The sequence below is a fragment of the Lactuca serriola genome, chromosome 3 (assembly GCF_051521515.1).
Source record: "Lactuca serriola cultivar US96UC23 chromosome 3, Lser_US96UC23_V15, whole genome shotgun sequence".
NCBI lineage: Eukaryota > Viridiplantae > Streptophyta > Magnoliopsida > Asterales > Asteraceae > Lactuca > Lactuca serriola.
In genome coordinates this window covers 196,393,256-196,409,543 of record NC_136410.1, presented here as the reverse complement: position 1 = coordinate 196,409,543, position 16,288 = coordinate 196,393,256, and the positions used below count along the sequence as shown (strand labels likewise).

Below are 16,288 nucleotides of genomic sequence, written 5' to 3'. Positions count from 1 at the left end.
AAGTTGTTGTTTACTATTCAGCATTTGACACGCTTCGTTTTTGAAATTCTTTTGAATGATTCAGAATATGCTTCGTGAGTCTCATACGTTTGTTGTGTCAATATATCACATCTTTATGTCGGTACTTTACACTTCATTTGTCTAGTATATTTTTTTTGTTTCAACTACACAAAAACAACAATAATATTTTCTTAATTTTTGTTATTTCAATTCAAAAATCAATAAAAGGATTTTCTTATTTTTGTTATTTTCTTTTCAAAAACAAAAAGCCAAAAATATTTTCTATTTTCATTTGTTTTGTTAACTTGTTTGTGTAGCTTTCTAGCAAAGAACTCTGGTGGTACATGTTTTACAACTTTAAGGAAAGGTATATCTTCAATACTTTGCACTAGTTAGGTGTCCCTAGAAGCATGTTGCAGCATGTTGTCCCAAGCCTCCACGATTCAATGTGTTTCGAAGCCTTAATGGATATTTCATCATGAGAAATCCTTCCCAATCAGACTATATTCACTTTAGTCATTGGCCTAGTCTAGCTGTAGCGAGCAACTCAGGTGTGGGGTTGTCAACCCCGTAAAGATCTATACACAAACTCTCGCTCTCTCTCCAGGAGACTCTGGTTATAACTACATGACTTAAGGTTGTACACTAGGTAGGTACGAATGAAAGAACGTCTCATAAGAACCTTAACTAAATTTACGCGAACAGTGTATCACATTGTTTACCGTTTCAAAAGAATGCTTCCATGTATGTATTTAGGTTATAAGGTCCAATAAACATGAAATGAATATACAAGACCTATCAAGCATGTAAATGGGTCATTAAGGCCCAATGACATGTAATGAAAGTATCAGGCCCAATACACATGTAACGCATGTATGTGGACTACAAAGGCCGAATATAATGAAAAGGGTAGACAAGGCCCCAAAAAAATGAGAATAACGTAATTAGCCCGTTTGTTATTATATTGCTTGTTTTAGCTCAAATATTTACCAAAATGACATAAAAGGCGCATTTGTTGTAAAAATGATATTCTTGGCCCATAAGCCAAAAAATTTACAATTAAGGCACATTTTTGGTAAAAATGACACTTTAGGCCCATTAAGACCGAAAGTTTACTTTTAAGGGCTCATTTTGTACAATAAGACATTTTCAACCCACTTTTGATAGAAATAATGTTTTTGGACCAAATTTAACAGAAACGGCATTTCCAGCCCATTTAACCGAAAATTTACATTTTTGGCCCATGTTTGTTTTAAAATGACAATTTAATCCATAAAAAGTCAATAATTTCCTTTTTAGGCCCTTGAAAACCGTGAGTAGCTAAGTAAAACCCATTTTTGTGAAAATGGACATATTTAGACCATATAAAACCGTGAAGGCCCAATTAGAAGCCCATTTGTGAAAATTTGCACTTTTGCCCCTTTAAAACCATGAGTATCATAAAGATCCATTTTTGCTTAAAAATGACTGTTTTGGTCCTCTCAAAACTGTGAGTTCATCATAAGGACCTCACTTTTTGTTTATTTTGTCAAATATGGCCCCTTCTGCGATTTTATTTAGTTTTCATACATTTTTAGCATGTTTAATTCTTTCCACTTCATAGTAAGTCACATAAGATGGTTTAGTTTAAAAACATCACCAAGTAGGGTAGGTATTTCGAGTTTAGTAGAGATCTAGCATGTTTTCGTAATATAATCACTACATATAACATGAAAACACACATATACATGCATAAATACATAGATCTAACACAAAGCAATTTGTATCCTCCCCCAAAACATAGTAAAAATCGAAAATAAGGGGGTATGAGCTCACTTTGGGAGATGGGTTTGGTTTTTGAAGAAGTAAAGAAGATGTTTTTGGCCTAGCTTGCTTCTTGGGAAGATTTTTGGTTTCTTGAGAGTTCTAGGAGCATGGATCACAAAAACATGTGTGTATGAGGAATGATTTAGCTTAAATGGATGGTAATAAACCTTGAGTTTGGTTAAAACTTACTAAGAATGGTTAAGCTTTGATGAAATGTTCTTGAACACCCACACAAACATAAACAAAAATTTGGAAGAATGGAGGGAGGTATTTCTTGTGCTAGAGAGGAAAGGATGAGAGAATATTGTGTTTAAATGAAGTATATTGGTTGTGGTGGTGGCTCTTATGGCCGTAAGTGAGAAGAGAAGAGAGAGAGAGAGAGAGAGAGAGAGAGAGAGAGAGAAAGAGAGAGAGAGAGAGAGAGAGAGAGAGAGACTAATCTTGTTATTTGTGTCGTAAATACCTTGCCTAGAAACATGAGATTTCCCCATGCATACATGAAGGTTAAACATGTTTTTTCATGCACATGTTTAATTTTCCTCCATCTCCTTTTGTTATCACAAACCGAGAATGGGTGGAAAAGAAAAGGGAAAGAGTATTGGGCTTGATATAGTTTTGGCCCACTAGGGATTTTTGATCCATGTGGGCCCACCTATGAGTTTACGCCCCAATAAGGTCCATTAGGAGGTTTATGGCCCAAAATAACAAAGGAAATGTGTTTTCGACCCATTAGAATTAAGCAAGTGGTTTTCGGCCCAATAAGTCCCAAAATCAATTACTTAGCGAATGTGAGTCCAATTAGGTCCCAAATGAGGTATCTTATCCCAAAATAATCAAGTTGGGGGTTTATTGGCCCATTAGGCCCAATAAATGATTACTGGTCCAATTATATGTTTGAACCGGAAAGTTAGGGTTACAACCCAAAGTTTGAGTGAATGTAGTGTATTGAAATAGGTTTTTTGGGCTTCACGAGTGAGTTTTGATTCGAATAGTTGTTTTTGAATTGAGTAACATGTATAGCATCAATCTTAGAGTTACCAGATACATCAAGAGTTGATCATACATAGACACAATTTCCTAGCCCAAATATGCTAGTTGTGACATGTTGACTCGAGATTTCGGTTTTCTGAGCACAGAAAGAACTCGACGAGTTTCTAGATGCACTCGACGAGTTGGGTCAACATAGACTGTTGACCTTGACTGTTGACTTTGACCTTTGACCTTTGACTTTGGGCAAGTTAGTCCCAAGGGGTGCTTCGAGTAAAACAAATGATAATAAAGGATATTATGGGATTAGAGTAAGGCTCGTAAGGGCTTGGGGCCCAATTTGGAAAATTGGGCCATTGATGGATTTATAGACATTATAGTGTTGGGCTGTTATTTTGGGCTTGGGCCTCAGTTTTGGATCATAAAGGGTCAGGGGTAGAATGGTCATTTTACCCCATGTATGGATTAAGGATTATAGTATGGAACTTAATTGCTAATTGAGTATATTGATTGTTATTAACAGCTCGGGAAGTCGGCGGGGCAGCAGTTAAGGATGTTATTTGGGAAGCTTTTGCATTTGAGGTGAGTCTCCTCACCATACCAATGGGTTAAAGGTACCAAGGCCAGCTCATCCAGTTAGTTGTGATGATTATTATGGAAGCATTATTAATTTGCCTAGTATGTATATGATATGTGGTATGCTAGTTGTTTATGTGATATGTGATATGCTAGTTTTCTTTGTAATACTTGCATCGAAGACCCCGGAGGCATGACACTTGGTTGTCAAACAATGTGGGGGAGCCCATGGCATTCCAGGTAAAGACATGGTGGAGCCCATGACAGTTTGTTGTCGGACCATCTGGGGGAGCGCATGGCATTCCAGGTAAAGACCATGGGGAGCCCATGACACTTAGTTGTCAGACCATGTGGGGGAGCCCATGGAATTCCAAGTAAGACCATGGGGGATCCCATGACATATAGGTGTAAGACCCTAGGGGGAGCCAACGGCATCCTAGAGTAGGACCCTAGGGGGAGCCCACAACATCCCTATATGTTTATATGCATGGCTTATATGATTGATATGGTTTATATGGCTGATATAGCTAATATGGATTATGTGGTTATGTAGATTGTGTGGGGTATGCTCTGGGGAACTCACCAAGCTTCATGCTTACAGTTTTGTTTATGGTTTCAGGTATCATTGGTTTTGAAAGGAAGGGTCCGGCTTGATTGCAGCACACACACCCGTGTTTTCCGTATTATGTGATTTTGGGAAGTAACTCTGATAAATGTTTTAATTAAGCAATGTTTTTAAATGGTTGGATTATGTAACATTTGTATTTGACTATAATAAAAATGAAATTTTACCCTTGATTTTTGGGTCGTTACAAATACAGTAAATTCAAAACTATGTCCCCTTGCTTGACACATCCTTTAGTCAAATATGCCCTCCTTATTTCATTCTGTTGATTATGATTATAATATGTAATCTCTGGCCTATCTCCGGTGTCTGAAGGAAGATCATTCAAATAAAAAGATTGTGTCACTTTTGGTTTTTGAGTGGGTTCATTAGTTTGTGGAACTTAGTTACTTTCATTAGCCCTATTATTTTAGTAGCTTCAAATCTTTGGCATAGGTTGATTAGTTTATAGAACTTGGTTACTTTAATTAGCCCTACTTTTTTTTTTGGAAGTTCATTCACCATTGTTGTCTCCGACATCTAATTATCTTTTGAAAAAAATAATAATAACAACCTACAATAAAATTATATGAACTATAAACTTGATTTCATGTTTCAACAGCAAATAACAATCTATAATTGAATTATCATTTATCAAGATATATCAACTACAAAGTTGATTTCAAGTTTCAACAACAAATGAGCAAATAGCAACCTACAATCAAAATATATCAACTATAACTTGATTTCAACTTTCAACAACAAATAATCATTAATTATTAATCCTAAGTCCCTAATTTAACAAACCTAATTGGTAATTTCTAATTTTTCAACATAATGAGAAAAAAATTGGAACTTGAATTAACCTAACAATAGATAATAGGATTGTGTATTTTTTTAAATTAACTTGTTTCATTGTGCAGGAGGAGCCGAGTAGGAGGTCGCCAGATTTCTCCCTCCGGCAAGAGGGCATGTAGTGGCTGAGGGTTGCGAAGTAGGAAATGACGAATTGACGATCACAGAAGATGAGTCAACCAAACACATAAGTCCATGATCATAACACACAAGGAAAGGACGTCCGATTTGTTTTCATTAAACCAACCGAACTTATAACTCTTTGTTTCAAAAAACTAGTTGGTGTGGGATTAAAAAATTTGGATCATTTGAGCTAGTTTGTATTTTGAACTACTTAGAAATAACCTGAAATTTTTTAGAATAGCCTAATTTTTTTTCCTGGTATAAAACCGCAACATAAAACGAATTTTTCCGAAAAATTTTACACTTCTAAAATTTTTTTAAGAGGCATCACGAGATACCCCGAGATCTATTGTGGATCCGCCTATGCTATCATTGATCTATAAAAAAAAACTCAACGTGTGGCTAGACCCGTAAATAAATAGATTTCTCAAATTACATATAGTATATATTTGTTAAAAAATATACATACAACTATATTTTTTCAAATATATGAGTAATAATTTTGATTTTTTTAAACCAATAATCATAATCATGTTTCAACATATCTTCCTATTCTAATCAATATATCTTCCTATTATAATAAATGAATATATTTATTAGTGTCACAATATTAACAATCTATATTAATATTATATGTCATCTATCATATCACGTGTTACCCGTATTAATTCTCCATTTTAAATTTTAAATTTTAAATTTCCCACTTTAATTACATTAAATTAATAACATTAGAATAAAAAATAAAATAAAATTAATATATATTATAAGGTGATAGTTTCAAGTATTTATTTAAATCAACGATTATAATTTTATATAACTAAAAATATATCTTAATTAATAATTTATTTAAAATATTTGATTAATAATTTGAAGATTTTACTACGAAATTTTAATTAATTTTATAACCATAGTTTTCACAGTTCCATATAAAATTCTTATACTTTTACATATATTATAGCGAAGTTCATTAATTAAATATTGAAATATAAAACTCATGCACACATTCCAATTAACGTGAACTAAATTAGTGAAGTTCCAATTTGATAAGAAGTTCCAATCAATCTTTTTATATATATATCCTCCTTAATAAATGAAGGTTTTTTTGCCACATGTCAATCTCTCATGAGTTTTGACACTTGTCATTTTGTGGTATTTTTGAAATAAATATTATCCACTTGTCAATTTTTGGTTTGTTTCAATTTTTAAAATTAAAGTCATATACTATACATGTAAAGTATTAAATATCATATATATGATATTAAATTGCAATAAATACGTTTATTCATTTCTTATTTTAAAGTTGTACATTAAAAATATTTTCTATTTACACTTTAATTTAATGTTTAAATTTTTTTTAAATCAACCCGTGTAATACACGGGTCTCACACCTAGTAAATTATATATAGAACTCAAACAAAAAAAATCCGTTGAACATGATGCGAATATCACTTTATTAGCGATGAACGATAACAGAATAATCAATATAAAAGAACAAGAATTGGTAATTTCATTAACGATACTAGACTCCCACCAGGTTAGTGCTTCTTGTTTAATGTAGCTAAATTGATTGCTAGGTAACTACCTGATGTCTGATATTTAGCAATATTTGTGCATATGAACATTCTAACATGGGCTTATAATGTGTTTTGTAGAGAAAAATGCTTGCCAAGTGGCCTAAACACTTTGGGCCTAGGCAGGTCTATTCCGTAAATAACCCAACCCAAAACCCTCACTTTGGGCTAAAAACCAAATGCCAAAGCGCATTAACCCCAAACGAGGCCCAAATTCCTTATAAATAATATCGGATTTGAACTTTAAACAAAGTTTGACATATTCGAAGCTAAACATACATAATTTACCACTAAAAAACAACCATATAAAGTTAAAGACTTTTACATTTTTTATTTAACCTCGTAATTCTCTTAAGCAGTAGATAAAACATAACGATCATAAATCTCATCCTCCCTCTCTTGTTCCGAACCACCCGTTTCCATCGGTAACTTTGGTGCACCAAAACAAAAGTATTGATTCACTGACGACCTCCTATTCACAACCCCATGTTCTTTACTCGCAAACCCATCATCAATCATCTGATTCGAGCTAGACCCACCCGGAAACTCAATTCCGCTTCCGCTTCCGAATCCGATTCCGGTGTGTGAAGCATGAGAAGAAGCGGACGACCTCGAGAAGGAATTAGACCGTGATCTCCGGTTCACATTCGGCATCGCTTGCATAACTCCATTCACCAATCCCGAAGCAAGCTTCTTCTTCGCGGTCGGACTCGGAAGATTACTCCGAGCCGCTAGCGTCCGCTTGTTGTTCGGCGGCGACACCGACACTGACACCGACGCCGGTTTAGAGTACCGTTGCCGGAGTGGAATCGGTAATTCCAGTTCCGGTTTCTCTTCGGCTTTTCTCGGTTTCGTCCACCGAAGGAATCTCTTTATCCCTTTGTGTTTCTTCTTGCTTGGAACGTCGACAACATTCGGAATCTTCGATTCCGAACTCGGTTCGGTCAACACCGGTGTGGCCACACTCTCGGTACCGGAAAGCAAGAAGATTTCGGAATCGGAAACGGTAAACGCCGTTCCGGGGCTTCCACCAGCGCTTCCTTTTCTCAAATGGGAAGCAAGAATCTTCCTAGCGGTGTAATCATGATTCCCGAGAATTGCTCCGGCGGAAATGAGGTGTCGTTTTAGCGATTCCGATGACGGAGACACGGGCCGTTGTTTTAAAAGATCGAGAGGTGTCAATCCGTGATTGTCACGTTTATTGACATTAATCATTCCAACCATCATGAGCAATTCCACCAGATTGACATCGATGTTGCCATGGATTGCTAAATGAAGCGCGGTTCTTCCTTCGTTATCTGTACTATTTATGATTTCTTCAATGTTGAAGGCTTTTGAGGAGACTAATTGTTTCATGAGAACGATCTGGCGGTCAAGTCGCCGGAATGTTGGAGTTTGGAATCCGGTCACCGCCGCGTGGAGGAATGTCTCACCGGAATTGTTTTTTGAATGTATGGAAGATGGAGAGGATTTGACTAAAAAGTCAACTACTGATATTTGACCACGGGAAGCGGCTATGTGGAGAGGTGTATTGCCTTGTTTGTCTGTGGAGTTTATCATTTCATATGTAGAGACAATATATTTCACCACCTAAACATCAAGAAATAGCAACGTACATTAATTTATTTTTTTTTCGAAATTCTACCTAATTATAACCTTATATAAATTTTCAAAAATACCCTTGTACTTATTAGCTTTTATATATTATATTATTAGACAATTATAACTAAATAAATCATTTGCTATAGATGTGTTAAAAAGTATTAAATTAATACACAATTTTACAAAGAAACTCATACCTCAACTTGTCCTCTTCCAGCTGCTGTATGCAAGATAGTCGACCCTTGAATATCTCTATAACTCAAAACCTGATTATCATCAATATCACCAAGAAGCTCCATTAAAATATTCAAATTACCACCTCTAGCCACCGCATGAACAGCTCGATTCTTCATCTCCTCCTTGTAAGCCGCCGGAATTCCCCCAAGATTTCCCTCCAAATTCCCACCATTACCACCACCCATGGCCATAAACCTCGGAGACAACGCAAAATCATAAATCAGCCTAAAAACCTCCGTATTCTTACCTCTCGCAGCAGCATATAACACATCAGTCACCCCATACTCCCCTTCTCCAAACACCAAAAGCGGATCTTTATGCAATAATTCTTGAACAAACGGGAAATCGCCGGCGGAGGCGGCGGTGTACAGGAGCCACCCTCCGTAACCAGACCCAATGAGTGAGTTTTTCCCCCTTTTGGCGTCTCCTTCGTGTAAGAGTTTTTGGGCGACAAAAGAACGGTTTTTGGCGACGTCGTCGAACTGTTCTTCGTCGTCCCAGACTACCTCGAGGCGGCGGATTCGCCGGAGAGATGATAGTTTGATTAGGTGGTTGCTGTCGAGGCGGAGAAGCTCACGGACTAAGTCGTAGTGGCCGTTTGCGGCGGCCCAATCGATTGGGGAAGCGTACCACCACTGGTCTCCGGTGCTCTCCCACCGGAGAGGGAAATAAGTTGGCGGCGGCATCTAGCGAGAGTGGTGAAATTGAACTGGAAAAAAGTAGCAAAACTTTTAAATTAGAGAGCTTAAAAAGACATTGAACAAACAGCATGTGAAGCTAACCACCATATCGTATATCAGAGATAAATAATGACAACTCATAAAGGTAACTCCAAATCATAATTACAAACAGTCGAAACGTACGCAAAAGTAACATAAATTAAAGCCCTAACGAGTATGAACAGAAGAATCACATGACAAACAATTTAAAAATCGATTAAAGAGAACACTAACTAGGATCAGAGAATCAAACATTAGAGATTCAATAATCATGAGTTCAGTAAAAGCGAAATCCAAAAAGGGGAAAGCGATGTAGTAAACAATAAACACAAAAGTTGGAATTTTTTCTTCGATGGAAGCTAAAAAGTAAGGAAGTAAAAACCCCAATTTTGATGAAAAAGAGTAAAGCTTGTGTCTGCATGTGTGTCGATACTCGACAGCAGAATAAGGAAAGATTCAATTGTTCAGAACCACTAAAGTGGAATGATTAAAGATGGTGATACCTGGAGAAAGTTGTTGCAGATGAAGTGCTTGACAAAATGGCGAAGAGACGAAAGGGTGAAAATCGAGAGAATGGAGAGTTTCGATGAATGATAGTTTCTAACTTTCTATGGTTTGTTTGGATCATGAGAATTGCTATTTGTTCTCGCGCCATGTCATTGTCGTGGCATTTGTGTTAGTTTTTTATGGTCCGCAAAATTGCAATAAAATAAGGATATATTTTTTTTTTTTTTTTTTAGTTAATTTATGTTGTGTATGTTTTTTTGAAGTGATATAATCTAGCTATTTTATCTATTTAGGGGGTGTTTGGCTTAAGATATTTGGCAAAACTGGTTTTAAAAGTTAATTTTGAAGTTTTTATGCAAGAAAAATAAACTTTTTGGAAAAGTCATAAAATCCTGACTTTTTGTAGCTTTTCCAAAAAGAACTTTTGGGTTTTTAAAAGCTAAGCCAAACACCCCCTTAATATTAGAAGAGTATATCTTATCTTCGTCGTCTCCTTTCAGCTTTTTTGTTGTCCAGATTTTTAAAATGGAATTCTTAAACTATCTTTATGTTACTATAAACTAGGGGGTGCATTTTGGTTGGTCTTGACGGCTCTTGGATCGGACCGTTTCTTATTTCCTTTTGAAAGAGCTTGGATCGAACCGTTTTTAAAGAAATTGGTACACATTTGATCGACATATTGAGGTTTATCAAGTTCAGGTTTAATTCCTGGTTCTTAGGGTCCGTTTGTTTACCTCTTAATAGCAAAATTAAGAGGCAATGTCTGAAAAATTCAGATTCAGATCGTTTGTCTGCATCTTAATTTTGACCTCTTAAAACTCTATTTGCCTCTTATTTTTTCAGATCTTGAGCAGTGTCTGAAAAATAAAAAAAAAATAAAAAGAAACGCGTGCCTATTTTGCCCTAATACCCATCAAAAGCATTCTGCCGTTTTTCTTCCATTCGCTCCCAGCAATCGCCGTTTTTCTTCCATTCGCTCCCAGCAATCGATCCGAGCCGCTCCAATCTTGCCTGTCGTCGACGAACGCAGCCGCTGGAACGCAGCTGCTGCCTGATCGTCCCTGGAACAAGCCCGCTGCCACCGATCGTCCTCCCACCTCTCGCCGACGATTCAGGTATGTCGCTACTCCTCTTAAAATCGATTTATTTGCTATTCTTCTTTCTTCCTTCTTTTGAAAATCGTTTTCCTTGCTGCTCCCAAACCTGGAAATCAAAAATCAACATCATCTTATGTTATTAGTTCCTGATTTGTTAAAAAAACGAAATCAAGTATGTTATTTGTTTCTGAAAATCGTTTTTTTTTTTTTGCTATTCTTCTTTCTTCCTTCTTCTGAAACCGATTTCTTGCTGCTCCTAAACATGAAAATCGAAAATCCATATCATGTTATGTTATTTGCTCCTGATTTCTTAACCTTCCCTTCGTGAGTAAATTTCACAGCCAGAAAACGAGATAAAATTTTATAAAAAAAGGTTCAGTAGTTCATTTATACATACATGGAATATGTAATCTTTCATGTACAAATAAATAATTCATTTGGGAGATATGCATTTATCTTGTGTTAAGAAACGTAGTAGTAATAATACCTGATCAAGTTGGTGAGAATTTGTCGAATTCGTAGAACATCACCAATAACCTGAAAATGAGTTATGATGTTAATGTATAATTACTTATTTGCCCTTTATATATAATCATTTCAAATAAACAGAGATGTAATAAATTTTTTTGTATAGCATCATAAATTAACGATTTTTCATGTGCATACACTTCCAAATAGAAATTACTAAGCGTAAAGGGTAAATATGTCAAAAAGAACTTGCCTCAATAGGGACATCATCTGCTACATTTCCTTCCAAAATTAGCATCTTTTTCAGCAATGCTGCGGCAGTTTGTAGTACATGCTTGATCACCTCACGAGGCTACATTTCCTTCCAAAATTGGCTCCAAATAATTCGGTCTCAAATGTAATTTCTCTTTTTCCTGGTATTCCTTTTTCAAGAACTTCCCTTTTGAAATCTTGGGATTCCTTAACTCCACCACCTTTGAATATCTCAACGTCTGTTTTCCCAATAATATCCTGAAAATTTTCAAATATTTAATCATGAAAAGTGTTAGATTAGATGAATTAAGTAGCAACTTACTTTACGCGATTTTTTCCTATTACAATATTGTACTTTGAAATATTTTTTCAGAGTTATAACATTGTAGTTTCATTTTAGTTTTTCTTATTAGGATATTGTACTTTTAAAAAATCTACCTAATTATAAAAATTGCTCAGGGTTTCAATGATAGCGTTATAATTGAGTAGATTTAAAAAGTACAAATGAAAATAGAATGCTACAATAAAAAATGATATCAAAATACATTGCTACTTCTTGCATCTAACCCTAAATAAATATATAAAAGTATCTTACTATTTGTAATCATATTACCTCCTCTCCCAAACTTGGAAAATGATTATAAATAAAGCGATATCTCAAATCTTTATCTTGATGACCAATAACAACAGGCGCATTTTGAAGAACAAAATGTAAAAAATTATCTGCTCTTTTCAAGATTTGCGAAAGTTCTTCAACTGGGGATGATTGTTTCTCGAGCTTTTCAATACTTTCCTCCAATTTCTCCAATAAAATATGTTCCCTATTCACGCTTAATTCCAACAATTTCTCCAAATTCAAAGCTCGTTGTTTCCAATACTTAACAGTATCTGTATCATCTTCCCCATCAATTTCCAATCTTTGATCTTGATAAATCACATCATTTCGTCGTTTGGGAACATCTGGAATAATCTCATACACTTCATCGAGTATAGAAATCGAACGTTTATCACCCCAGTTTTTTACGAGATACGATAACTGAAAATCGTTTTTTTTTTTGCTATTCTTCTTTCTTCCTTCTTCTGAAACCGATTTCTTGCTGCTCCTAAACATGAAAATCGAAAATCCATATCATGTTATGTTATTTGCTCCTGATTTCTTAAAAAAACGAAAAAAAAAATTATTTCCCTGCTATAAGTTCCTGATTTGTTATATGTTGATCTTATTTGTTCAATGTTGATGTTATATGTTGATATTATTTCCCTGCTATGAGTTCCTAATTTATTATTTTCCTGCTATGAGTTCATGTTATGTTTGATTTTTTATATTCAATTGTTTATGTTCAATGTTTTTATGTTTTATTATTATGTTGAAATGTTGTTGAAATCATATTTGTGTTTGATGTTGTATTGAAATCATATATGTTCTTGTTGTTATTAGGAAATGTGCATTATATGTTGATGTTATACGCTGAGTTTGATGTTATATGTTGATGTTATGTGCATTTGTAATGCATTATATGTTGATGTTATGTGTATTTGTAATGCATAACTTGTTGCTAAAACATGCATTTTTTTTGTTGAATTGATCAAAGAAATGGGAGAAAAGAAGGATAGGATTAGTTGGAAGGTAGAAGGTGTAGAGAAAACATTTCTAGAAGCTTGTTTACGTGAAGTTACGATCAATGGACGGGAAGGGAGTAGTTTGAAAGCACTTTCTTGGAGAAATGTAGCTGAAACACTAAAAATTGAACATAACTTTATTGCCGACCAAAAACAAATGAAGAACCGTTATGACTACCTAAAGTCAAAGTTTGGTGCTTTTTTGAAGTTAAAAAACAAAACCGGTAATGTGTACAATTCAACAACCAACAGCTTCAATCTTTCCAAAGAAGAATGGGAACTAGAAGCGAAGGTATTTTGTTAATTTATAAAAAATAGATTATATTGTTTTTAAATAATAAAATATTTTTTTTCCAAACAGTCAAACAAACATGTGGCTTCTTTGAGACGCACACCATTACCGTATCCCGACCTTTGCACACAGTTGTTTGAAGGCGCGACTGCGACAGGCATGCATAGTTGGGGACCAACTTCTACCCTTCCCCGTCCTACTCAAGACTCAAGCCACTATAGTTTGCATGACTTTGATGACATCGATTGCACTCAACAAGAAACTGTAGGTCTGAGCGACGAGTCATCTGCTCAATCAAAAAAACAAAAGACTACAGATACGGCAAAGAGTCAAAATAAAAGTAAAGATAAGGGTAAAGATAAGGGTAAAGATGCATCAAACTCAAGATTGCTTGAAATCGGGGAAGATATTGCCACAGTTGCTAAAATATTTGTGGAAAAGCATTCTTCTTCAGATTTGGGTGCGTGTATGGAAAAGCTGGAGAAGTTAGGATGGAGAATATTTGATCCAAGATACACTACTGCTGTTGCTCTTTTTGGTGAAGGCGTGGATAAGAGGCACGTATGGTTAACCATTGATCCAGCTATTTGTGAGAATTGGGTCAAGACTGTTGGAGCGCATTATGGAATGTTTCGCTAAGTAGATTTTTTGAATTTGTTGATGGTTTTTTTTGGATAACTAGATGGTTTTTTTTGGATTACTTGATGTTTGGTTTGGATTACTTGACATGAATGATTTGATGTTTTGGATTACTTGATGTTTTGGATTACTAGATTATTATATGATATGAATGACTTGATGTTTTGGATGAATTTTTATGTTATATGTTGTTAATATAATTGTTATGTATTTTCAAAATAACAGATTGTTTATGGATTCGGATGAAGAAATTGCGTTTTTCCTGTTACTATGCTGCTATTGGTTGAATCTAGCATCCAATAGAATTGGAAGGGCAATTGATAATGATTCGGAAATGAGTGGTCATCAACATACGCAAGAATTGTTACATGGAACTTCTACACAATGTAAAGACCTGATGCGTCTTTCACGTGAAGCATATGTACTTTTATGCAATCATTTTAGACGAAACAATTGGTTGCAAAGTAGTAGGCACATAAGCGTTGAAGAAAAGATGGCTATGTTCTTAACTACTATAGCACATAATAAACGGTTCAGGATTATCAAACGAAGGTTTCAACACTCCACAGAAACAGTTCATAGATGCTTTCATTAGGTGCTAAATGCAATGATGATTTTTGCAAAAGAAGTTATAGTGCCAACGAATTCTAATGCAACTGTGAATTCCTCAGAGAGGCATCGTAAGCTAAAAGAAATCTTTCCTGGAGCAATAGGTGCGCTAGATGGAACTCTTGTACATGCAGTTGTGCCTGCTGATCAACAAACTCGCTATAGGGGAAGAGGAAAAGGTGAATGCTTTCAAAATGTTTTAGGAATTTGTGATTTTGATATGATGTTCACATTCGTATGGGCCGGTTGGGAGGGTATAACACATGATTCGCGAGTTTTGAAAGAAGTTGCATGTAACCCGACTTCAGGCTTTCCGTTCCCTCCTCCAGGTTTTTAATTCTTTTTAAGATTATTCTAAAATACGATATTAAATTTCTATATATAATACTTCCTTTACTCATGTGTACAGATAAATATTACCTTTGCGATGCTGCATACACCAACACTCGTGGATTTATGACTCCTTATCGCAACACGAGGTATTGGTTAGCCGACTATCGACGGCGACGTCCGTTAACTAAGGAAGAAAAATTCAATCATGCACATGCGCAACTCAGAAATGTTATTGAACGTGCTTACGGTGTTTTGAAGGCGAGATTCCCAATTCTAAAGCGAATGGCTCCTTTTCCTTTTTCAGTGCAAAGAGATATAGTCGTTGCTTGTTTTGCAGTCCACAATTTCATAAGGAAATGCGATATTCATGATGAGTTATTTATGGCGTTCGAGGAGAACAATGCTCAACCACAAGGGGGACAAAATGATGGCGAAAACGTACACGATATGGAATGGGGTTCACAAGGAAATGAATACATGGATAATTTACGTGACCAGATTGCGAATCAATTGGGGTGAAATTAAATTTGTAGGATTTTATTTGGATTTTAGTATGATATTGTGGATTTAAAAATATTTATGTTTGATTTGGATTTGTGTTTAATTTTGATTTATGCTAAATTTGGATTTTAAATGGTGTTTACATATTTTTTAATACATAATTAAGAATTTTTATTAGGTTATTTTCTAAATAAACAGTTGAATTTAATAAAAAATAAAACAGAAGGGTAAAATGGTCATTTTAATAATTCAGCAGAACAATTCAGAGGTCCCAACCAAACAGCATGTTAAACATTCAGCTCTTAAAATTTCAGACCCTCTTAGAAATTCAGACCTCTTAAAAATTTAGATCTTAAAAATTCAGATCCTGCCAAACATCCCCTTAGACGTAAAAATGAGCTGAAATTCCTGCTTATTGTATGCATTTAACCAACAAACTTGTTAAATGTTCACATGTTATTATTATCATCTGAGATAGCCGGTGACATGTCTAATTCAGATAAAGATAAATCCACAAGTTTGTATCCTTCTAGAATTCTCTTTGCTACCTATAAATAGATTACTACGGTTAAACCCCAGAGTCAGTAATCCCTTTTTAGAAATCATCCAGACTATCTCTCTCTCTTTCTCTCTCTCTCTCTCTCTCTCTATATATATATATATATATATATATATATATATATATATATATCTTTCCTTCAATGAAAATCAAAATCTCTCTTCCATTGTTTGGTGATTTTCAAACAAAGCCTAACTTAGGTTTAATCTTTTTTTTGTTTTTGGTGTTGCGGGTCCGATTCCATTAGATGGATGTTACGTTGGATTATTCATCCTTGGAATAAACTAGCACTCACAAGATCTCAAGCAAGCAATTCTAAGGTTAGTAATTC

General features: G+C 35.1%; 2 protein-coding genes across 2 annotated transcripts; one reads left to right on the top strand and one right to left on the bottom strand.

Moving 5' to 3' along the window:
- Window positions 1-6,736: 6,736 nt before the first annotated feature.
- LOC145093487 (uncharacterized) lies at window positions 6,737-9,741 on the bottom strand. The gene is made up of 3 exons (XM_079031623.1): window positions 9,584-9,741; window positions 8,322-9,070; window positions 6,737-8,112 (listed from the first exon to the last, which is right to left on the bottom strand). Exons 2-3 carry the CDS (start codon window positions 9,045-9,047, stop codon window positions 6,874-6,876), a joined length of 1,965 nt encoding a protein of 654 aa, XP_078887749.1. The 5' UTR covers window positions 9,048-9,070; window positions 9,584-9,741; the 3' UTR covers window positions 6,737-6,873.
- A 4,817-nt stretch (window positions 9,742-14,558) lies between these two features.
- On the top strand, window positions 14,559-15,507 carry LOC145094774 (uncharacterized). The gene is made up of 2 exons (XM_079032824.1): window positions 14,559-14,893; window positions 14,974-15,507. The coding sequence occupies exons 1-2, from the start codon at window positions 14,563-14,565 to the stop codon at window positions 15,414-15,416; spliced, it is 774 nt and encodes a 257-aa protein (XP_078888950.1). The 5' UTR covers window positions 14,559-14,562; the 3' UTR covers window positions 15,417-15,507.
- The last annotated feature ends 781 nt before the right edge of the window (window positions 15,508-16,288 follow it).

What these genes read in the sequence shown, in the direction of transcription:
- LOC145094774 (XM_079032824.1), top strand. Translation starts at nt 14,563, where the DNA reads ATGATGATTTTTGCAAAAGAAGTTATAGTGCCAACGAATTCTAATGCA. An exon ending in CTTTCCGTTCCCTCCTCCAG is followed by an intron (nt 14,894 to 14,973) that starts GTTTTTAATTCT and finishes TCATGTGTACAG; the next exon opens with ATAAATATTACCTTTGCGAT.
- LOC145093487 (XM_079031623.1), bottom strand. Translation starts at nt 9,047, where the DNA reads ATGCCGCCGCCAACTTATTTCCCTCTCCGGTGGGAGAGCACCGGAGAC. An exon ending in CTGGAAGAGGACAAGTTGAG is followed by an intron (nt 8,113 to 8,321) that starts GTATGAGTTTCT and finishes CTTGATGTTTAG; the next exon opens with GTGGTGAAATATATTGTCTC.